Raw genomic sequence first — 25,011 nt, forward strand, 5'->3', positions numbered from 1 at the left:
AGTACCGACAGTCAACAAAGCTATATTATACACTTAAATTTTGTAATGAGGATAGAGTTCATGTTTAGTATTCTTTTTTTTTTTGGTACCGGGGATCGAACTTGGGACCTTGTGCTTGCGAGGCAGGCGGTGGCACCACTGAGCTAAATCCCCGGCTAGTGTTAACACATACACAAATCTGTGCAATGAATGAATGTGGAGGTCACTGGACACCTTAAGAAAAACTGTTTTGATGGAGTTACTGTGAAGAAATTATTTGATGTGTATTTGAAAGATGCAGGACAAAAGGAAATAAGGACATTGAGCATAAGTAACTCTTCTGAGAAATTTTTTGGGGAAGGAAAGGAGAAATAGGACTCTTGCTTGCTGGAGAAGTAGAGAGATAAAAGACTTTTAAAGATGAAAAACAAAAGCATGTTTTTGTAGGGAACAATTCATTAAAGGGAAAAACTGATGTGGAAGAGAAAAGAGAACAATGTCCTTGAGAAGGTGAGAGGATGAACTCTACGAAAAGACAGGATAATTCATCATTAGGAACAGTGGGAAAGATAAATTATGTAGGTCCAGATGCTAATAGTAAGGATGTGGTAGAAGAACCTAGTGAACAAAGGATATTAAACAAATGTAAGATGGGGGAAGAGGTGTGAGGCAAGAAGAAGGCATAAGACAATTAGGGAAAGAAGAGACTGAATGGACTGGGTAAACAGTAACACGACTGTCAGCCAGTTATGAAGTAATTTTCAAAGATATCATGAATTCTTGTCAACTTAGAACATCAGGACAATGTCCTTACTCATCCCTTTTTTCTGAAGTACCTTGCTATATACTATCTATATGAAGTCTGAAAGTTTTACTAGGAAAATCCTGTCAGTTCTTTACCTTATACCTTTTATATACTGTTTGAGTTGTTCAAACCATCATCATGTTTTCTTTCAAATATAATACATTACTCTTAACTCAGTCTCTTACAGCAGCACAGAGCCTGCCTGGTAGGCCCTGAGTTCAATTTGCGGTACAAAAAAAAAAAGTTAACCACTTAAATCTAACTTTTTTCACTCCTGATTTGGGTTTGTTGTTGTTTTGGTGGCTTTTTCCTTTGCAGTTCACCCCTTCCATAAGTAACAAAGATTGGAAGACCCACTGTAAAAATAAAATAGTCTCATTATAAATTTTAAAAGTCTTGAGAATAAATAAGTTGTATAGGGCTGGGGATTTAGCTCAGTGGTTTGGTGGCCTGCCTTGCAAGTGCAAAGACCCGAGTATTTGGGTTTGTTGTTGTTTTGGTGGCTTTTTCCTTTGCAGTTCACCCCTTCCATAAGTAACAAAGATTGGAAGACCCACTGTAAAAATAAAATAGTCTCATTATAAATTTTAAAAGTCTTGAGAATAAATAAGTTGTATAGGGCTGGGGATTTAGCTCAGTGGTTTGGTGGCCTGCCTTGCAAGTGCAAAGACCCGAGTTCAATCCCCAGTATAAACTCTGTCCTCTCATAAGCACTGCTTTCAAAAAACTAAAAAACTACAATCCACTTATTACGTAACAACAAATGACTTCTACAGCAATGTCATCACAGTCTGCCTGCTCACTTGTGCACATGCTCTTTCCTTTTTGAGAAAGGTCTCCATATAATTCAAGATGGCCTTGGACTCATGGTGATCCTCCTGCTCCAGCCTTCAGAATGCTGGAATTATACCATATGCCCCCATGCCTGGCTCTAAAGTTTATCAAAATTTAATGTGCATACAAATTATCTGGGGACCTTGTTGAAATGAGAATTTAATGAATTAGTTGGGGCCTGGGATTCTGCATTTATTATAAACTCACAAGTGATGCCAGTGCCCGTAGAACATGAATGTTTAAAAGAGCAAGCGTTGCCAGGTGTGGTGGCACACGCCTGTAATCCCAGCACTCTGGAGGCTGAGGCAGGAGGATTACTGTGAGTTTGAGACCCGCCTGGGCTACACAGTGAGTTCCAGGTCAGTCTCAACTACACAGTGAGTCCCTGTCTCAAAAAACAAAACAAAACAAAACAACAAAAAAAGAGCAAGGGTCTATGGACAGTTTCATTTTCATTTGTAAACCTGTTCACTCTTTGGAGACAGAATTATAAAGTAAGTGTTCAATTATTTGCCACTGCTTTTTTGCATACTATAAATGAAACACAGGCAAACTTGTTTTAAAAAATAGTCCATCCTTGTTTACTCCCTAGAAGTGTATAAATAGGGAATAAAATCTAACACAAAGCTAATTCCCCAAATATAGTAAATTTGAAATATCAAACACCTACATTATTTGCTCCCTTGTACCGATCTAGAAAATGGTTACAAAAATGTAATCAGATATATGCTGCTTTAAAAAGCAAATCTGAGACTTAGATCTTTTATTGTACTGAACAATTATTCTACAATTTATTTTTTTAAAAGACAATGATTAAATAAATATACTCAAGAGTCAAGAGTCCTTGTATTTTTTCCTCAAATTTTTACTGAATTGTTTGAGAAGCAAGTCTTGGGATTTATATCAATGTTTATAAATTCAATGTGATTTATAATCTGCTTCTTTTAAAAGTAATAATAATGGGTAGTCTGTATTTGTTCACATTTGTTTAAATCAACTGGGAAAAAATAACAAAAGATATTCTGAAGATGATTACATGACTTTACCTGTTCCTAGATGTTTAGAAATTATAGCTTTAGCCAATATTGTACCCAATAGTTTTGAAACTGAAATCCGCACATCATAATTGGACCCTTCAAAAGACTTAAAGCATAGAGTGGCCACACTGTCCAGGTCTGTACTCCATATAAAGGTGGCCTCGTTCTGAAGTTCAAGAAGACACTATTTGAGAAACAGAAATGAATGAAAAATAAAATACAGCAATAGGCTTAATCTATATACGTTGTAGAAATTATGAGTCTAACAAATACATAATTTTATTATTTGAAAAGTGTTATTTGTATATATTACATTTCAACACCATACAATTCACTGGGTCAATAAGATTGCGAGGATTAAATGAAATTACATGTAAATGTGCCTAACATAAAGCTTGCCTGTCATTAATCATTCAATAAATGACTGCTATAAGATAAGGTTACACAATAAGAAAGCAGGGTCTGCTCTCAGGTACAAAGTATCTATACAATAACTGTAGAAATAACAAATGAGTACTTATTAAAAGCCATAAAGATTATATTATATAAGGCTATAATTTTGGGAAGAGTGTCCACTTTTAACTCAGTAGCTTAAGAAAAATGCTTTTACAATAAATTTGTTGGCTATGAGCAACTGTGAGAATAATTCCAATATTACACACACACACACACACACACACACACACACACACACACACTCACTAAGGTACCACCTAATTAACTATGTTAAGAAGGCAAGATTAAAAACAAAAATAAAATCATTTCAAAATGTAAACCTTATATACAAACTTCAGTTTACCTATGTATGGAAAGGAAGCATAGCAGAGTAAAATAAATACCTAAAAAGAACCTAAGACCTTAACTTCCCACCCTCTGACAATCTGTTACTAACTGCTTGTACCTTGGGAAATCCATATAACTCTCTGGGCCTTAGCTTTCTCATATGTTAAAATGAGACAGTCCTAGCTGATTACCATGTAGCTGTTATTAATATTTTACAGAAATTATCCAATTTAATTTTCTTTACATTAATTCTCATTGGATATTTTACCTTTGCAGCAGCACAACGCACAGCCATGGATCTATCTGTCAAGCAGGCTCTAGCAGCTTTATAAATATCCCTGTGGCAAGATGTGGCAGCAGCCCCTAGCCCATTCAAAATATTTTGTAGACTCAGCATAATCTCGTATCGTCCTTGAGACTACCAAAAAGAAAAGAAAAATTCAAAGAATAGGAAAAAAAATCCACTATGAAGAATGCAGGAAGCACTGATATTTATCTTACATATTACTTAAGTTTTTGTCCATATTAACCAATCCATTCTGACATTAAAAAAACCAATAATTCTATTTACTACTTGAAAAGTGTTATTTGTATATGTAAGATTTCAAAATCATACAATTCACTGGGTTAATGTAAAGATCAAATTAAATTATATGACAAGTGCCTACCACAGAGCTTGTATGTCATTAACAATTCAATAAATGGCTGCTATAATAAAAGATAACATAGTAAGAACGCAGGGTTAGCTACTACTAGCTACACAATGTTGGGCAAATCTGTAAAATGGAGGTAATATTATCCAACTCATAGTCTGTTTATAATGAACAAATGGGTTAATAAATGTAAAGTGCTTAGAATAACAGACAAAGCAAATAGTCAATAGATTCAGTAGCAATTAATACTCCATCATCAGGTAGTATAGTTTAATTCAGAATTAAAAAGACTAGAGTCTGAATCTTTTTTTTTTTAATCGAATTTATTGGTACTTTTTAAGTATACAGTATAGTTACATTCATCATTGGGATCTTGTACCTTTACATGACAGATCTTGGTTCTCATTTTTTCCCCATACCCCTGCCCTCCCTTTACCCCCTCAACCTCCAATTTGAATCTTTTCTCTCAGTAGCTGTATGACTTTTAAGGTGTTCTTATAATTTTCTCATCTATAAAATAAGACTAAGATTAGCCTCAAAGAACCAGTGGAAGAAATAAATAAGCTCTTGAGGATAAGACATTCACCATAGAACCTGAAGTACAGTAAATAAGCAATAAATTGAGCTGCTTGTGCTTGTATTATTAAATGCTTTCTTTTGTTAAATTCCCAAAATGATTTTTATATCCCTAGAAGTTAAGGACACTAAAACTGGAAGAAGACAAAAGACCAGTAGCAAGCATCACTTTCATAGTAATGTCATTTATCTTTGTTTAAAGGATCACAAAGGGGAGGGGCTTGGGGGATGGGATAAAATAAAATTTATTTATAAAAGATAAAGCACAATAGGCATAGGTGGACATAAAATGAGTGCTAATGGAAAATGTCTGAACTCTCTTCTAACACAGTTTCAAATGTGTTTCACTGATGAGTATGGGTAAAAGTAGGAACTCCTTTCAATATCAATGAAATGGTATGGTACCTGACCAACTAAAACATAAAGGTAAAAAAAAAATAAGTAATAAAATACTTAACTTTAGATTTTTTGATACAAATAGAGTAATTCTCTATTAACCATGTGGCCTAAGAAGCAGTGTTACTTAATCAATGGAGATAGAAACGGGGAAATTGCTTTAAATGGCTATATCCCAGTAAATGAAAGTTTTTATAGACATCCACTTTTTAAGAAAACTTTTATAAAAAAAATTTTTAAATCTCTTATAAAAAAATCTCTTCTCCCGAATCATCTTTGATCTTTCAGGAAACTACTGCTGAGATGTGATGTACTTAGCAGAATCCCTTACTGATTATGATTTGACATCGTGGAGTAGTTACATACTTTAAATTTTTTTGGGGGGGTACCAGGGATTGAACTCAGGACCTTGTGCCTGTGAGGCAGGCGGCAGCACCACTGAGCTAAATTTCCAGCCCAGTTATATACTTTCTGAAATTTAACAGTTTAATTTTTCATGTCAAAAAATGTATGTCTATAAACTATTTCTAGACTATTTTTTATAAGGCAGGAAGAGTAACAGATGTGACTTTTTTAATATTTAAAGGTGCTGAGTTACCTTTATATACCAGGAGTAATAGATTTAAATTTTTTGAAATATGTGCAACAGTTTCAAAAGTGGTGAAACTACAGTCATCAAGAGATTGTAGTATTTTACAAGTTAAATAACAATATAGTCTCAAAATGATGCTACAGGGAAATAAATGATGCAGACCATCAATGAGGACAAGACAGAGTATATGTTCCACTGGCAATTAAAAGGTCACCTAATTCCTCTATGCTTTTTCTCCTTGACAATATTCTGTATTCCTTTCTAATGCTGGTATAACAATTAATCCATTCACTATGCATATATTAGTTATCAAATACCAAGTCTCCAGTAACACCTACTTGCTCTGGTGCAAGTAAGTAGTATTAAATGGAAAAGGGGGAGAGAAAGGAAGAAGCAGAGATGGATCTGTTCAATGTAATAGCTTCTGCACATTAAGATTTATATGAACATACAAAGTTCTACTACATTATTACTTTTATAATAAGGATTCAATATACAGAGTATACTATGCATCATTTAGAAATAATTTATAGATATATAGATACAGAAAAAATGTAGATAAATTTATATAGACATCCATGTATGCTTATAGTATATAAAGCACTTTTATTAGCTGAAGAAAGCATAAATCTATAAAATGCTATCATGTTGCTATTATTTGGTTAAACTTATACTTACTTCTGCACTCTTCATAGCTTTAAGAATATTTCCCACTGTATCATTAAAGGTGTTACCAAGTATTCTACCCAATTTGTTGTACAAGGAACCCAAACATACCACCGCAGCACTGAAATGACATTTAAATTACAAATTAGTCACGGCTAGAAACAAAAAGGAATAAGAGAAATTTTACATTATATAAAAATTACTTAAAATTTTCTTCCCACTCTTGTTTTTACTTTTTTTTTTTTTTTTTTTTTAAAAATTTTTTTTTTTTTTTTTTTTTTTTGGTACCGGGGATCAAATTCTGGTTCTTGCCTTTGCAAGGCAGGCGGCTGAGCCACTGAGCTAAATCCCCAGTCCTGTTTTTACTTTCATGGGAGTATTTTTTGAAACACAAATGTTTTCAATTGTCATAAAGTGTCATTTAGACCTAGCAAAAGATTGTCTAATCCAAGGTCACAGATATTTAATCTGCTTTTCTTCCCTAATGTTTTACAGTTTTAGCTATAACATTTAGACCTTTTATCCATTTTGAGTTAATTGTGTGTATGAGGTATGATAGAAGAGTTCAATTTCACATTTGCATATGAATATCCAGTTCCCCAGGATTATATATTGCTACCAGTGACTAATTTTACTTTGAAAAGATAAAATTTCCAAGAATCTACTGTTAAATCATAAGGCATGACACTTAGATAAAAATAAAATTATATTTTTAATAAGAATTTTAAATGGATAAACAGATGTTCAATTAATCCTAATCTTAGCTCCAAGACTCTACCCCTTCAAATTTGTTACAAAACAAAATTCTGCAAAATATTTTAATAGAATTTCACATACTAATCAAGAACAGATTTTATCATAAAAGAAAAACAAATACTATGATCAAGTTTGAAATCTGAAAATTTTATGGAACAATACATTCTATTTTAAGCTAAATATAAGATCAACAAAAATACCCATATATAATTACTATCATGGAACCATTCATGGCTCAATACCTTCTCTAAAATAACAAGTGATAAAGTGGACAGAATCCCATGGAGAAAGAAGTTAAGCTGTTCTTAGCTTCTTAGAAGGGTACTTTCCTATTTATTATCAATTTTCACTACCAGAAACTAAAAAACTACAAACATCTAAAATATGAATTATTTAAAATATCTTCAACATTTAACCGGTAAAATCTTAAGATTTTTGAATTCCCAAGAGTATCTAAAATATTTTTTAAAAAACTGTCTTAGTTAATGAAAAAATGGTACTTTATTTTTTAAGTGATTAAAAAAATGTGTTGAACAGCATGTGTATCCAGTTTCAAAATGACTGTCAAGTAGGCTGTGTACTTCATAAAAATCACACAATTAAGGAAGAAGTATTTTGTTTTCTTTTTCCTTTTTGATACAGGGTCTTGCTCTGTAGTACTGGCTATCCTTGAGCTCACTATGTATCCCAGACTGGCCTCCAACTTGAATTTGTGGCAATCCTGCTTTCGCTTCCTGAGTGCTGGGATTAGGGTTGTACAACAACCACACCCAGTTTCTGCTCAGTTTTTATATTCAACTTACAGTTTGGTGGGAAGATAACTTGGAGAATCATCTTTGCTACGAATAAGATCATTACATTTATCAATTGTTTCATAAACAGAGAATGTATCTCCAATACTATAAAGTATGGCTAGATTCTTTGCAAGGAGTTTGCGCGTAGGAGGCCCCGGAGAACTGTTCAACAAAGACAGGAGCTGTTCAACAAGAATCTTCTGTTTCTCCTTTAAATCATTCTGGAAAGAAAGGTGACATAAACATGATTCAAAGTCAACCTAATTATATGTAATTCTCAAAATTTTCTTTCATATATTTGATTTTTTTTTTTGTTACCAGGAATTGAACTCAGGTCCTTGAGCTTCCAAGGCAAGCAGCGGAACTACTGAGCTAAATCCCTGGCCCCACTTTCATATATTTAAGAAGTAAAAGGACTCTAGGAAAATACTGTATAAAATTATTTTAAATAAAAGCTACAAATAAATTGGTGGATGGTAAGGACAGTATACCAACAAGTAGCTGTCTTTCTGATTATCTCCAAAAACTAAATGCTGAATTACATTATACCAGTCTCTGTTAACAAGTACAAGATCTGGGCCAGGGATTTAGCTCAGTGGTGCCATCCCTGCCTTGCAAGTATAAGGTCCTGAGTGCAATCCCTGGTACCAAAATAAATAAATAAAATAAATAAGTAAATAAATGAAAAGACAAGGATGCTATTTCTTCTAAATCTTTTTTTTATATAGTTGAAGGACAGAGTAAATTTGCATTTTTAACTAGAATCATCTCCTCCAAATGTATCTGCATAAAAAGAGCAGTATAATCTATAAAAAGAGCTCTTATAATGGGTTCCTGTTTTATACAGATCTTTTTCTAAATTTACTGAAATTTTTTGCAATATTATTATATGTAATTATTATATGCAATGTTAATACATTTTACTTGTCTAACCTCTGAAAAAAAGAGTAGAGACTATCATTAGAAAACTATTGGTGAGGCCCAGGATTTAGCTCACCACCTAACTTGCAAGCATAAGGTCCTGAGTTCAATCCCAGTACCAAAAAAAAAAAAAAAAAAAAAAAAAAAAAAAAGCTATTGCTATTCAGATGTTTACTAAGTCCTAATTCTACAAAGAAATCAGTATACAGAATTTGTCTTACATAAAGGTGTAGGGCAAGTGGGAAGGGTAGGGGAAAGGAAATAAGGGAAAACAAAAAAAATGAGAAAAAAATGGAAATAAAGTATCTGTAAATAGGGAAGGGGGGAAGGGGTGAAGGGAGGGCAGGGATATGGGGAAAAATGAGAACCAAGATCTGTCATGTAAAGGTACAAGATCCTAACGATGAATGTAACTATACTGTATACCTAAAATGTACCAATAAACTCAATGAGAAAAAAAAAAAAAGAATTTGTCTTCCATTAAATTTATTTTTCAAATCCAGAAGTTGCTTTTATTTTTTTCTTCTCTTGAAAATCAGCAAACTTTACAAATGTCTTACACCATGGGAACCAGTTAGTCCCATCTCACAAGAATGTGTTCAGTAATGCTGCTGTTTCTTCTTTTTCTTTTGACAAAAATCTGACTTTTGTTAAGTTCTAAATTTCTCCATATATAGTAGGGTTTTGTTTGGCAGTGTTAGGTATTAAACTCAGATCCTAACATGGGGTTTTGTGTGTGTGCCTGTGTATATTTTTGCTTTTTTGTAGTATTAGGAAATGAACTCAGGGCATTCACACTGAGCTGCATCCCAACTCTTTTATTAAAAATACTTTTTTGAGACAGGATCTCACTAAGTCATTAAGTTGCCTAAGCTGGGCTTGAAATTGTGATCCTCCTGCCTCAGCCTCCCAGAATGCTGGAATCATAGTTATGCACTATCTGGTTAATGCTAATGTTTTAAAAACCACTTATATATTAAAAATGGCACTGTAATTTTGTAAGAGGATGTCCTTAGTTTTGGATATGTGCTAGATTATTTAGAAGTGCCACCTCCAGTCAAACATGGGAAACCATTGGCAGCCACAGACTGTAGATCAACAGTATGAATGACCAGTTTTCCTTTTTTTGTTATATTCCACGAGCTCTTTAAAAAGGGAATATGCTTATCCAAGGGCTTTATAATTCATCTTTTCCTATATTCTTCATATCATTTTTTTTTTCAAGTACTGGGGATTGAACTCAAGGTCTAAAGCAAGCTAAGTAAGTGCTCAATCACTGAGCTATATCTTGAGCCCTATTTTTTTTTAATTTTGAGACATGATATTGCTAACTTGCACAGGTTGCCTCAAACTTGTGATCCTACCTCAGCCTCCTCAGTATGTGAGATTACAGGTGTGAGACACCACACTTGCTTTTTCCAAGACAAGCTTCCACTAGATTATTTAGCATTATGCTGCAAGAGAGATTAATGTATATAAAGGAACACAAGATGCAGAAGATAAACACAATGAGGCTGGAGTTAGATGTTACATATAAAGTAGTATCAATAATACTTGCTAATATGTCTGCTTTTTTGAACACAGCAAACATCTCATAATAATGAAAATGTCAATCTGGGAAGGGACAAATTTACTTTTTTTTCAAAATTTACTATTTTTATTATAAATCTTTATGAAGTCTAGCTTTTCTTTTTTTTTCGCTTGTTTGTTTGGTTTTTTGAGACAGGGTCTCACTCTGTAGTTGAGACTGTCCTGGAACTCACTATGTAGCCCAGGCTGGTCTTGAACTCACAATGATCCTCCTGCCTCAGCCTCCCGAGTGCTGGGATTACAGGCATGTGCCACCATGCTTGGCTCAAAGTCTAGCTTTTTAAAGCTAAGTTGGGCTATTTTAACTAGAAAAGCAAATTAAAGGAGCTGAAAATTTTCTGCCACTTAATACTCAAAAACACACACACAAGTCTTCTGTAATTTTACCCACCCTGCTAGTTGCTATCAAGAGCTTCTCCAAGTATCTCAACCATTCAAAAATAAACTCAGCCTTCCGAACTTCTCCTAGTTGACTATATGCATCTTCATTCAGCAATAAGCTATGAGCTAATTCCATTCCTTGTAGCAAATTCTCCTAGCTGGTCACGATTCTTCTCAATGAACTGGTCAATAAATCTAAGAATAAAAACCTGCAAAAGAGGAAAACAATGTATTTTAAAAGGTGTGTAAGAAGGAAGCAATGACAATACTAGAAATCATATCAAAATGCAAAAACAACCAGGCATTGTGGTACACGTCTATAATCCTAGCACTTGGGAGAGGCTGAGGCCAGAGAGTTCAAGGTCACCCCGGTGTACATAGTGAGTTCAAGGCCAGCTTGAAGTACACAGCAAGATTCTGTCTCAAAAGAAAAGAGTAAAAATACAATAATTAAATGTATACATCTTTTATAACTGGTCCATGGTAAATCTGGGAAAACCTCAATAAATTATCATTAACATTGACACACCTCTACCTTTGTATTTAGTTCTTTTCCTATTTTTAATGGTATCAGAGATCAAACCCAGGGGTATTCAATCATTGAGCTACATACTCAGCTTGCTACTTTTTGAGATAGTCTTGCTAAATGGCCCAGGGCAGCCTCAAACTTGCAATCCTCTTGCCTCAGCTTCCCAATTAGCTGAGATTACACCTGTGGGCCACCACCACTGCTCCAGTAGACTTCAATTCAGTGCCTCTTTTTAAAGAGCAGACAAAAGAGAACAGCATTATTAGCATTACATGCAAAAACTTGCTAAACAGAAAAGATATTCTACTAAAATTCTAGAGATTGTGTTGTCATTCCTGGGACTGAGCTCAGTTTTCTAATTAGCTATATCTCCAGCCCTATTTTGATTTTGAGACACAGACTTGCTAAATTGCCCAGGATAAGCTCAAACTTGCAATCTTCCTGCCTCAGCTTCCCAGAGTGCTGAGATGATAGGAAATTTTCGATTTAAGTTAGATTATTCAGGGTTATTTTTTCAGTTTTCTCTCTTTTCCTAAATATCCTTTTACTAAAATAGGCCCTAGGTATATATCATAAAATGTACAAATATCCAGATCTCCTACTACAATACCATTAGTAAAAGCTTGCCTTTTCCCTGGGTCTTTGCCTTATCATTTACTTGGAGATCAAACTAGAAACAGAGGGACTTATACTCTTTAGTACTTGTTTCCTAGCCTAATAAGGATACTACTTACAATTTAAGAATTAAGTAAACAGTTCCATCTCAGCTAGCAGAGAGTGTTTTTATTTCTGTGAGTCTTGTTATAAAAGCAATCTTTTCCTTTATGGCACTTGGAGGATGCTGTCCAGGAATTTTCTTTTTCTTTTTGGTACTGGGTACCGAACTTGGGACCTTGTGCTTGCAAGGCAGGTGGTGGAATCACTGAGCTAAATCCCTGGCCCCTGTCCAGAAATTTTAACAATGTATAGTAGACTCTGAGTTATGGCCAGCCTGACATACAAACAACTTGGATTATGACCTGAATTTTAGTTTTAATTTATGACCAAAGTCTTGAGTTATGATCTGAATGATGGTCTCAGATACAGATTTAACCCTTAAAGAGTTCTGGAAAAAACAGTACAACATCCTTTTCTATGTGGGATTAACTGAGAAATCCTGGGCCAATGTCTCTCTGAGTACACTGTGATCTGGCTATATATAGGAAAGACTCTGAAGGCTGTGTAGAGGAGCCTAAGCTTTCAACCGATCAACATGAGTTACAAGTTTGTAGGTCAAGGTCCACTGTAGATCACATTTGTTATGACCCAGATCCAATGTGGCTTTAATTTTGCTGTAGCAAATAATCAACAGCAGGTTTTTTTTGTTTGTTTTATTGATCAGTATCTCCTATGTATTCTTTAAAGCTTTCCAGACATACATAATATGTCTTAATAAAATATACACATCTATCTATAAAATGGCATTGTGATTATGGGACATTTCTTTTAATTTTTAGGAGTACATACTCAAATATGTTGCCATAAAGCACTTTTAAGTAATCAACCATAAAATAACTGCAAAATGTTAACAGGTGAAATTTAATTAGTGGGCATGTGAACAATTATTTTACTGGTCTTCAATTCTGCATTTTTAAAAAATCACAATAAAAAGTAGTAAGAAGTTATTCCATGGATGTGTGTGTGTGTGTGTGTGTGTGTGCTATGTGTGTGCTATGCCAGGAACTGAACACAAGGCTTTTGATTGAACCACATACCTAGCTCTTTTTTAAAAAGTGTTTTTGAGAGAAGGTCTTGCTAAATTGACCAGGTGGCCTCCCAAGTGTTGGGATTATTAGCCATGCACCACTGTACCTAGCTTGTATTTTTATTTAAATTTTCAACTCCTGTTTAGTGTCTTGTGTCTTCTGCCTGGGCTAATATTCTAGATTACAGGACACTAATCCCAGAGGCCAAGGGATTCCACTTCCATCAGCAATCACTGTCTTCTCAAATCTCTGCTTTATTTATTTATTTACTTATTTTTGTTTTTTTTGAGACAGGGTCTCACTTTATAGTTCAGGATGCCCCTGAACTCATTATGTAACTCAGGCTGGCTTCAAACTCATGGCTATCCTCCTTCCTCCCAAGGGTTGGGATTACAGGCATAAACTGCCACAACTGGCCAAATCTCTGCTTTAGATATTTGGGTGGTCCTTCCCAGTAAGTTCTGTTCATCTATGACTATGACATGCTGATAGTCCTTCAACAAAAACAAACAAACACAATTTAGATTATTTTTATCACTTTTAAGAACAGAGAACAGCCAGATATTTAGCTCAGGGGTGCTGTACCTGCCTGGCAAGTGAAGATCCTGAGTTTGATCCCCAGTACGGAGAGGAAAAAAAGAGTTGAGGAAAGAACAGAGAACAAAAAAAGAATACTGCCACAAAACTCATTTTTACAGAGGCAACATGAATTCTAGTTTCTGGTTCAAAAAAGCCCTCCTCCTGGCTGTGGTGGTGCACACCTATAATACTGCTCAAAGCTGAGGGAGGAGGATCTCCACCCACTGAAATACAAAGACCAGACCCTTTTGCAAAACTCTAAAAAATTAAAAAACCCTCTTTTCTTAAATAATCAAAATGAACTGACCAAAATATTCACAGTTAAGTTAAAAAATGCTAGAGAATTTCTGGAAGAAACCTAGTAAGTATACAGAAGGTAAAAAACAAATTTGCAGTATTTATGACTAGAAAAAATAACCTCAGTATTACAGAGAAAAATTCTTATATCCACTAGGGCAAAGGAAAACTGTATCTTAAGAATCAAATTACCATTTCTAGAGGTCATTAGGACTGCTGAAGAGACATTTTATTCCTTAGGCAGTAGCAATATTGTGGTGTAAAATGATCTATCAAGAAGCAAAATAGCTAACAGTGTGATAATAAATAATTCAGTAAATAGCTTCAGATATAAGCAGGGCAAAAAGCTATCTCTAATGCCCTCAATACATTCCTTATATAAATTACTCCTAAAAGAAGCACCCAATTCATAGTGGAAATCTCACTTCTAAACTTCCTAAGTCTAAAGTACAAATGTGCTATAAATGTGATAAGCAAATACATTTTGCAAATAACAGATACTTTTGCTCTTACCTAGGTCCCACTTTAGAAAAATAGATACAAACGCAGTCTGCTGCAAATTTTAACTACTTACAAGTCCAATTATTTAAACACAGGATGATCAAATATTGTATATTTTAAAATTTTTATGACAATGTGAAATATAAAAACAATTTTATCAAATTTATTCAATAATTTTTCTGTGTACAGTGTATCCTAAAACATAACATTTAATACATAACACAACATTACAATCTGGATGATAGTATCTAGTCTCTTTCTAAATTCTTTTTCTTTTGGACCTTGTGCTTGCAAGGTAGGCGCAGTGCCACTGAGCTAAATTCCCTGCTCTCCAAATTCTTTTTGCATTACCATCTTTCTTTGAACAACACACTTTACACTATCATTTTGGCATTTCCTTTTTTTGTGTGTGGGTAGTCTAGTAGTCTAATTTCAATAAAATGCCCACTCACTAAATGTAATGATGACATTGATAATGGACATTCTGGTTGGTATCCTGTATTTTTCAATTACTTGGTCTAGTAAACCAAATTTAAATTGTAAATGACTTTTTGCACTCCTTTGTTTTGAAAAAATAACAAATGAGTTCCATATTGTCTGGTCCAGAAGGTGCAAAAATATTTTATAACAGCCAGGCATGGTGGAGCATGCCTGTAATTCCAGAACTGAAAAGGCCGAGGCAGGAAGAGTGCTGTGAGTTCAATGTCAGCCTGAATTACATCATGAAACCCTGTCTCAAAAAAGAAAATTTTAGAGAGTGGGAATTTAGCTCAGTGGCACCACCCCTACCTCACAAGCCCAAGGTCCTGAGTTCAATCCCCCATACCAAAAACAAAACATAACAAAGCAAAACCAAAACCAAAATTTTATAACACATTTTTTTCCTAGTAAAAATAGAAAAAATGGAAACAAAGCTTTTGTACATAGGAAGGGTAGGGGCCAGAGGGGGAAAATCGGTACTCCCCCCCCCACTTTTTGATTACAGGCTAGCTTGCTAGACGTTGGTCAACTCTGTCAACACCACCCATAGAATTATTATAATCACTGACCACTACTGGAATTTTTCAAAGTTTCATTTCTTCTTTCAAGTTCTTTCATTTCAACATTATGAACAGTTGATAACAAGGAGACATATTTTTTGTCTTTCCATTTCATAGCACACTTTTCCTCTTAGATATGCTGACATTTCTTTTTCAGTTTTTTCTTTTGCAGATCTACTGGCATTTCCTTCCTATTCATTCTCAATGTCCCAAATACATCTGTTTTGTATGGTAAAAGAATATCACTGAGTAACCCCAGCACTCAAGAGGCTGAGGCAGGAGGACTACCAAAAGTTTAAGGCTTGAAGTACCTAGCAAGACTGTGTCTCAAAATAAACAAAACAAACAAACAAACAAGTATCACTGAGTTCTGGAGAAGTATAAAATTATATGTAATGCACTTACGATAAAGTTTTTACAGACTGTAGCACAAAATTATACGTTATTTTTCACAAGTAAAATGGAGATAAATTAGTATAATCAGAACTTATTAGATTATACTAGAGGACCAGAGATATAGCTCAGTGGTGCTGTACCTGCCTGGCAAGCACAAGGTCCTGAGTTCAACCCCTGGTACCAAAAAGAAAGAAAGAAAAAAAAAAGATTTCACTAGAAACAAACATTAAACATGATTACAATTTCTAAATAAAAAAGTATGCAAAAATAGTTGCTATAAAACAGACACGGAGTGGGAAGTTAGCTTAGTGGTTCCACCGCCTGCCTCGCAAGCGCAAGGTCCCAAATTCAATCCTCTGTACCAAAAAAAAAAAAAAAAAAAAAAAAACCCCCCCCCCAAAAAAAAACCCAGACATAAGTGTATCTTGTGCACAGAATCAACTGGTTGAAAAAGACACCTTCCTGTGCAATGCTCAGGATAGTGAGCATACAAATAAAAACACTGCCCAAGTGATACTCAGGGTAAATTGTTAAGTGGTTAATATAATTACAACCCTATAAACACTGGAGGAAGGTTCGTTTTTCTAATTTTTCTCTTATTTTCCATTCTTATGACTCTGGTGAGATTACAAAATGATTAGTTTACTGGAAGTGAATATATATAACCATATATTTAATACAATTTTCAAAGTGGAGTTGATCACCACTTAAAAAAAATTCTATAAAACTGCTGCTCCAAATCAGTGCCAGTCATTTTTTAGCAGAAGTTAATACTTACTGAGCACTTATTATTGCTGAGGTCAGGGGTGGCAAACCTATGGCACACATGCTGCAGCAGATTGTTACTGTCATTGAAAACTCTAAAAGGTTAGCCATCACTGGACTAGGGAATACTTTAAAGGCTTTACATTTATTTTCTTGAATAATCTGCAAAATTGTTCACGAGAATACTATTTTTATTACCCCTCTCTTACTGATGAGAAAATCAAGGCAGAGAAAAATTAAGTAGATTTCTAAGGTCACAGAGAAATTGGTCATAGATTTAAGAAATTTGTGTGGAGATATATATGCTTTAAGCATTACATGCTATGATGCCACTCTTTCATCCAATCAAGCCCCTCAAACATTCTAGAGGTTAGTACTCTTAAAAATATTACAATTTGTGATGCAGGTGGCGGAACCACTGAGCTAAATCCCCAGCAAAAATATTATAATTTGTTGATAATTTGGGGATATTATGAGGCATCAGATTAATGTACTACTTCTCTAATAAAGACCTACTGTCTCATTTGAATAAATTTGGGAATCTCAGATTAAAACAAAGTTAGGAAGGTAAAAAGAAGTATTTTTTTAAAAAGTTAGAAAGGTATTTAATGAGGCTAATATATATCAGGACTCTCCAGGAATGCAACATAATATGAAGGACAGTATTAATCAAAATGCTGCCAGTACAATAGTAACTTCTAGAATTAGTGAGCTGCTACAAAACTGAAACATTAATGTGTACCTGTTATGCTCACTCATCATCTTATATTTTTAAGTACACAAGATCTAATCTTTGGCAAAGGGGCCATAAAACAAACTGGAGGAAAGATAGCCTCTTTAATAAACAGCACTGGGAAAACTGGCTATCCACACACAGAAAGTTGGATCTAGAACCATATATCTAACCACAGACTAAACTAAAATAAAAATGAATCAAAGATGTTAATGTTACAACAAAAAACTTAATCTGTTGAAAGATAAAATAGATAAAACTCTTGAAGACATAGGCATAGCCAAGGACTTTCTCAACAAAATCCCAATGCAAAAGAAAAAACATCAAGAATCAAGAAATGAGCCCAAGGTGGCCCATACCTATAATCCTAGTACCTAAGAGGCTAAGGCAGGAGGATTGTTACAAATTCAAGTTTGAGGGCAGCCTGGGCTACATAATGAATTCAAGTCCAGCCTGAATTACAGAGGGAGACCTTGTCTCCAGAAAACAAAAACAAACAAACAAAAGAATCAACAAGTGGGATCACATCAAATTAAGAAGATTTGTGACTGCTTTGGCAGCACATATACAAATTAAGAAGTTTTTGCAGTGAAGGAAACAAACAAGAAAGTGAAGAGACAACCTACAGAATGGGAAAAAATTTTGCCAACTAAACCTCAGAGGTGTAATATCTAGAATATATAAAGAAATAAAAAGAGCCAGGTGTGGTGGCGCACACCTGTAATCCCAGCACTTGGGAGGCTGAGGCAAGAGGATCGCTGTAAATTCGAGACCAGCCTGGGCTGCATGGTGAGTTCCAGGTCAGTCTCAACTACATAAAGAGACACTGTCTCAAACAAACAAACAAACAAACAAACAAAAAAAAAAACAGGCCCTCCAAAATAAAAAGATACAATAAAAAAGGGCAACTAAAGCGGGGGGCAACTGAAATGAATAAACAGTTCTCAGAAAAAGTACAAAGAGGCAATAAATACATTTAAAAATGTTCAATGTCCCTGGTTATTAGAGAAATGCAGATTAAAACAACATCTTACTCCATTTTACTCCAGAAAATTCCATCTTACTCCAGAAAAAATTAGCTATTGTCAAGAATTCAAGTAACACTGGGCATGGCAGTACATGCCTATAATCCGAGCACTTAGGAGGCTGAGGCCAGCCTGAATTACAGAGCAAGAACCTGTCTCAAACTATACCCCCCAAAAAAGGAAAGAAATAAAATGACAAATGCCAGTGAGGCTATGGAGAAAAAGAAAGCTTTCTCGTGTTAGTGGCAATATACACAAATACAACCATCACAGAAATCAGTATGGAGATTCCTCAAAAAACTCAAACTAGAAATTCCATTTGACCCAGCTACTGACCTTCTAGGTATCTTCCTGAAAGAGTTAAAGGCATCATATTATAGTGATACACATTTAGAGCAGCACAATTCATAACAACTCAATGTTTGAAACAGCCTATATGTCTATCAACAAATGAATGGAGTACTATTCTACCATAAAGATGGATAAACTTGAGTCATCTGTAGGAAAATGGATGCATCTTGAGACCATAATAGTCAGTGAATAAATCAGACACAATTGCTTCTTGGCCTTTTGGCTAAGATCAAGTGAAATAAATCAGACACAAAAGCCCAAATATTGCATGGATTCTCTTATATGAGGAACTCAATATATAAAGAGCAAAATAAAGGATAGCTAATAAAAAACAGGGAGGTAAGTCTTTTACAAGTGGGAAGGGGACCAAAAGATGGACAGAGGGGAAAGTAAAGGAGGGAAGGAAATGAAAAAGGAATTGAGATGTCATGTACCTGTACCAACTCTCCATAAGGGTGTAGTCATTAGGTACTATAAACATGCACAAAAAACCCTCCCTAATGATAAAAAAATAAAAGTTTAAAAAAGTATACAAGAATATGTATTACTTCTATTACTTTACAATCATACCTTGTATGTGCTTACCCTAAAACCAGTAACTGAACAGAGTAAAAAAAGGCCTTTAGATGCTTAACTGTTTCTCCTGGACAGTATCTACTTCTTTAGCAATACTGCCTCTACTTTGTGTATGAGAGAGACTCTTTGGGTAGTTAATCATAATTTTCACCCCGAAGGTCTTCTCCATTGAAGCACTGTGAACCAGACCTAAGGTACTAAGACACTGTCCAGATCATGTTTCTCAAACAGATGTACATAGCAGTGTGCCAAAAAAACAAACAAGAGATGTATTACTACACTCAGAAGAACAAATATAAAAGATTTTCTCTTGACATTAATTTAAAACACTCTTTTGTAAATAAAGATATATAAATACAGCAGAAAACAAAACTAATAAAACCTTTCAAGACAAAATGTGACTTCAAGGAAATTCTGAGCATGACAACATATTTTCCTTCCTTTCTCTCCCTCTCTTTTTTGCTTTGTTTTGTTTTGTTTTGTTTTTTGAGGGGGTACTGTGTAGTTCAGGCAGGCCTTGAGTTCAGTATGTAGCCCACGCTGGCCTTGAACTCAGTGTTTCTCCTGCCTCATTCTCCCAAGTGCTGGAATTACAAATGCGCACCACCACACTAGCACACCCTCAGATAATGTCTTTCTAGACTTTATCTAACAAAATTACTATCCTTAGTTGATAAGAATACTAGTTTAATGGAAAAGAACCACCAAGCTAAGTTGGATGCAGTAGTGTGCACCTGTAGTCTCAAGTTATTTGGGAGGCTGATGTAGGAGGATCATTTGAGTCCTAGAGTTTAATTCAAGCCTGGGCAACAGAGCAAGAACCTGTCTCAAAACAAAAAAACCACTAAGCAACCCCTAAATTGGTATATGAAATTAACATTCATATAGGCAAAAAGAATGGCTGAATACTGGCAATTCATGATTCAACCCCCTCTTATACACTGAGTATAAGAGGCCAATGACCACTTGTTATTGACTTCTTCTATTGACTTAGCCAGATTAGAGTTACACGTACAAATATTGTTGACTACTATTAGAAAAGAGCTGAGGTTCAATCTTCCAGGACCGGTGTTTTCTAAAGTAACTCACTTCAAAGTCCAAGAGCAGTCAACAACGATTATGAACAAGAATTACTTTTCTATCTGAAGATGAGGTAGTATTAAATTTATGTAGGCAGGTTAATGTAAGTAACAACCCGATACAGGCTGCTGATGCCAGTCCTGACAGAACCTGCTAACACAATTTTCTATACCCAGCGTTTATAGATCAGTGGTAGCGAACCTATAGCACACGTGTTACTTTTCTTCTAAGACAAAAGATGTCAAGGTATGAGGTGTTTTTTTAAATTATTAAAATGTCAGTATTAGATTTTTTTTTTTTTTAGACAGGGTCTCACTATGTAGTTGAGACTGACCAGGAACTCACTATGTAACCCAGGCTGGACTTGAACTCACAGCGATCCTCCTGCCTCAGCCTCCCAAGTGCTGGGATTACAGGCGTGCGCCACCACACCCAGCTGTCAGTATTAGATTTAATTGTAGTGTTGGCACTTCACGATAAATAAGTGAGTTTTTAAAAGGTTTGCCATTACAGTGGCAGAGAAGGAAATATGCTGAAATTTATTGGGAGAAAGAAGTATTCCTAATCTTTTTGGTCATTTTTGTTTCTGAAAATCATCCTGAAGAGGGAAAGAGGAAAATCACAACTAATCAAAGAGAACATAGACACAAGATAGGTTTACTGAATAAACAATAAATACTGCTTATTAAGTTTTTTCCTTCTAAAGTTCAAAAAGAGTAGTTCACAAAATTACTAAGCAGTAATTGAAACTAATTCAAGAATGCATCAAGTGCCTGAGATTTTGAACATGTTTCATACTAAATTTCAATTACTTTTCTCTGACTCTCTTTTCTCTAAAAGATATAGCAAGAAGTCAACTCAGTTCCTAGCCTACTTTTCCTGGCTCTGTTTATAAAAAAAAAAAAAAACAACTCTCAAGACTTAACACTTTAGGAAACATTCATAAATGTTAAAATCCAAGCTTTTCCAAAAAATACAGTAATTATTTAATTTAGAAAGAAGCTGGATCATTCCAGCCTGTCCTCAGGTTCCTATTTGTGGTATAAGCTTTGCAAAATTACAGTTTACCTAGATCATTAGGTCAAACTTGACATGCTGCCTGAGGAAGGCTGTGCCCCACTCATAAAGAGAAAATGAAGTGTTTTTGTTACCCTACTTGACCCATCTCTAGGCATGATCCTAAAGGTGGTTTGCTGACTCCTTAATTACTATACTATTTTCCTGGCTTTACGGCAAAATATACACTAAAGTAAGTCATTTAGAGTTCTTTAAATTATAGTTTGATGATTTTAAAATCTGGTCTGTATTTACTCCACCTTTGAATTTAAAATATCTTGCTTCTTTCTTTCCATAATAGATTCACTATTTAAAAATCTTCCTTAGGGCCATGGATCTAGCTTAATGGTTCCGTCACCTGCCTCGCAAGCTCAAGGTCCCAAGATTGATCCCCAGTACCAAAAAAGCAACAACAAAAATCTTTCTTAAAAAAATCAACTGCATCAGACATAACATACTATTATTAGTCTTTATATATGTATATACACATATATACACACACACACATATATATAAATTGAATTTTGGGAAACTTTAACGGTGCTGCCAACTTTAGAAAAAGTTATCCCAATTTACTGTGTTGACTTGGCATTGTACAGAAATGGACAGCCATATTGGTCTAGAAATGTTAATTTATTTATTTTTTTTCCATGTGTACAGAGATAACACATCATACTAAATATGTAAGGTCATATCTACGTGGGTTTGATTACAGAAACTAATAAAGTATTCTCTAAATAATGAAAAAAGAATAAGATAAGACTATAAGAGCTAGAGGCAATTTAAATATGTTCAGGGACCATTTTCATCTCCAGAATTAAGGATTATTTTGGTGTCACATCATTGCCTTTTCTCTTTTACTTTCCTTTTTAGTTTTATTTTAGGATTCCCTATTTTTAATGTTCATACAGATATTTCTTTAACTGAAATACCGAATAGTTTCTTTGGTGTGAAAAACTATAATAGTACACAGGATCCTAATGAGACAATTAATAATGTGAAATAGGAAGTAAAGGGCTAATGGTGTAAGGAAAGTGGGAAGGGTGGGGGAAAGGTAATAAGGGAGAGGAAAAAAATATGAGAAACTGAAAAAATGGAAATAAAGTGTTTGCAAATGGAGAGGGGAGGAGGGGGTAGAGGGAGGGCAGGGACAAGGGGAAGAATGAGAATCAAGAACTATTATGTCAAGGTACAGAATCCCAATGATGAATGTAATTGTATTGTATACTTAGATTGTACCAATAACCTCAATAAAAAGAAAAAAAAATCAACTGCATCAGAAAATGGGGAAATCTCTGACAATGACATTCAAACTTTCGACATTTTATATGAGCTTGTTTTCTTTTTAATAAACTCTGTAACAACCCTAAATATAAAATGGTCATTATTAGTTAATACTTTAAAATGTTAGTCATTTAAACTTAGGTGAACGTGATAACCACTACACTATGGAAACAGTGATTTAAATTTAGTAAGAAATAGTCTGCCAGGCTTGGTGGCGCACACCTGTTATTCCCAGAACTCAGGAGCCTTTGAAACAAGAGAATTGCTGTGAGTTCAAAGCCAGCCCGGGCTACATAGCAGGCCCTGTGTCAAAAAAATAAAAAAAGTTTTCACTTAGCTGAATTGTTCAAAATTATACATACATGAAACCTAAATATGATAAATATAAACACTCTGAGCCAATACTGAGATTTTAGAAAAGCTAATAGTTCTATGTGAATAGTGGCAAATGTTTCAGCTCTTTCGCAAAACAATAAAATGTTATCAGAAGTCATAAAACTATCACTACCATTAGGCAAGAGTCTAATTTTTTTTTGCGGGGGGGATGGCCAAGGATCGAACTTGGGACCTTGTGCTTGTGAGGCAGGTGGTGGCACCACTGAGCTAAATCCCCAGCCCAACCTTTTTTCGGGAGGAGGTTACTGGGGGTCAAACTCAGAAACTTGAGAGCTAAATCCCTAGCTCTTATTTTTTTGAGTCCATTTTTGAGAATTCTGTGAGAAAGAAAATAGAAAATCCAGTTAATTATAGCACTGTAGAAGCCAAAACTGGAAAACTTAAAACCCTAATACTAGAGAAATAGTTACAATTTGACATACTCCAAGAACATTGTTTTCATTAAAAATTGTAATTATGAAAACTACAAGGACAGAGGTTTTATATGCCAAGAAACACTTACAGATAAAGCAATGTTTTGCAGAACAACAGTGCTAAAGAATGAGAACAAGTGTTCTCGTAGGGGAGGAGGGAGGGGCAGGGAGAATGCAAGTTGAAGTATTTGTGGAAAATGCTGAGGTCAGTAGTTTTCTTTACCAGGGTTTCCACATACACATGTTCTGATATAGCATGATGTATCACTATGTTTCTCAACATAGTCTAACTATAGATCTTTTCTCCACTACTATCTATTTCTTCTTATACCTGTTGGTCCCCTTATGTAACTAGTATTCTATAGAATACAATCAATAAAGACTATTATAGGTAAAAGAAATTTTTAAATTCCTTTTTGTTCATAAGTTTTTATTAGTCTGGGTTGCATTGTGAGATCCTGCCTCAAAAAATAGACAGACAGACAGACAGACCAACAGACATGCACTGCATTCATTATACCAAGATTTCCAAGACTATTTCTCTCAAAGTTGGTAGGAATGGGAAGAAGGTTGTTTCACTCCACTGAAAAATATGAGGCAACAGGAACAGCAAATACATCACTCCAAGAAGCAATGGGGATCCTCTTATAGGGCAGAAAGCTAAGAGGGAACAGAATAAGAAAGGGGGTTACAGGGCAAAGAATTTTTAAGTTGGGATTAAGGAAAAGTCAGAAGTGGTTTGCTTTCCTTTTTTGTTTTTCCAAAGTACTGCAACAATAGTTTTCTATTACTATTAGGGATGTAAAAAAATGGCAAGAGTTGGATTTAATTAAGGTTGTCATTTTACAAAGACAATGAATTAAGAAATTTGTCCCTGGGCTGGGAATGTAGCTCAGTGGTAGACCACTTGCTTAGCATTCACAAGGCCCTGAGTTTGATCCCCAACATATATACACACATTAATAATAATAATAACAACAACAACAAGAAAGAAGTTTGTCCAAGGCTAAAATTATGTTAAAGTGGAGGAAAGTTTACACCATATTTAGTTTCAAGGTCCATGTTCCTTCAGCTCATACAATCTCTAATCACTGCTATTACTGACAGTTACTGCCACAATTGCTGAAGCAGCTAATCCTTGTAACTTTGTAGTTCTTTCTCATCACTTTACTCCTCCTCTGTCTCTAGTATTTCAAGGCTCTGTTAAGTGTTAGGTCTTCTAGAGATAAGTTTCCAAAGAGACCTTCCACCTGGACAGTAAATCAATAAGTATTAAAGGTATTAGTTTATTAGTCTTTGGCTTATTCTTTTTTTTTTTTCCTCCCTGTACTGGGGATCAAACTTAGGGCCTTGCACTTAAAAAGCAAACATGGTGTCACTCAGCTAAATCCCCAGTCTTAGTCTTTGGCTATTCTTGACAATTTTTTCACTCTCCATTCCACCTATCAAGCTTTCCCATTTTTTCCTGGGAAAGGAGATTTA

At 34.8% G+C, this 25,011-nt stretch overlaps 1 protein-coding gene across 4 annotated transcripts in view; it reads right to left on the bottom strand.

Moving 5' to 3' along the window:
* Heatr5a (HEAT repeat containing 5A) overlaps positions 1–25,011 on the bottom strand; it is a 152,455-nt gene that overhangs the window by 88,260 nt on the left and 39,184 nt on the right. For all 4 annotated transcript variants that reach the window (XM_033765122.1, XM_033765120.1, XM_033765121.1 and 1 more), the window contains exons 2-6: positions 10,774–10,972; positions 7,881–8,092; positions 6,334–6,442; positions 3,707–3,856; positions 2,665–2,839 (exon numbers count right to left, since the gene is read on the bottom strand). In XM_033765122.1, the coding sequence (XP_033621013.1) occupies positions 2,665–2,839; positions 3,707–3,856; positions 6,334–6,442; positions 7,881–8,092; positions 10,774–10,899 (772 nt within the window). In that variant the 5' untranslated portion in view covers positions 10,900–10,972. The remainder of the gene's footprint in view (positions 1–2,664; positions 2,840–3,706; positions 3,857–6,333; positions 6,443–7,880; positions 8,093–10,773; positions 10,973–25,011) is intronic.

Source organism: Fukomys damarensis, unplaced genomic scaffold (assembly GCF_012274545.1).
Source record: "Fukomys damarensis isolate Sample0158 unplaced genomic scaffold, DMR_v1.0_HiC HiC_scaffold_17, whole genome shotgun sequence".
NCBI classification, from domain to species: domain Eukaryota; kingdom Metazoa; phylum Chordata; class Mammalia; order Rodentia; family Bathyergidae; genus Fukomys; species Fukomys damarensis.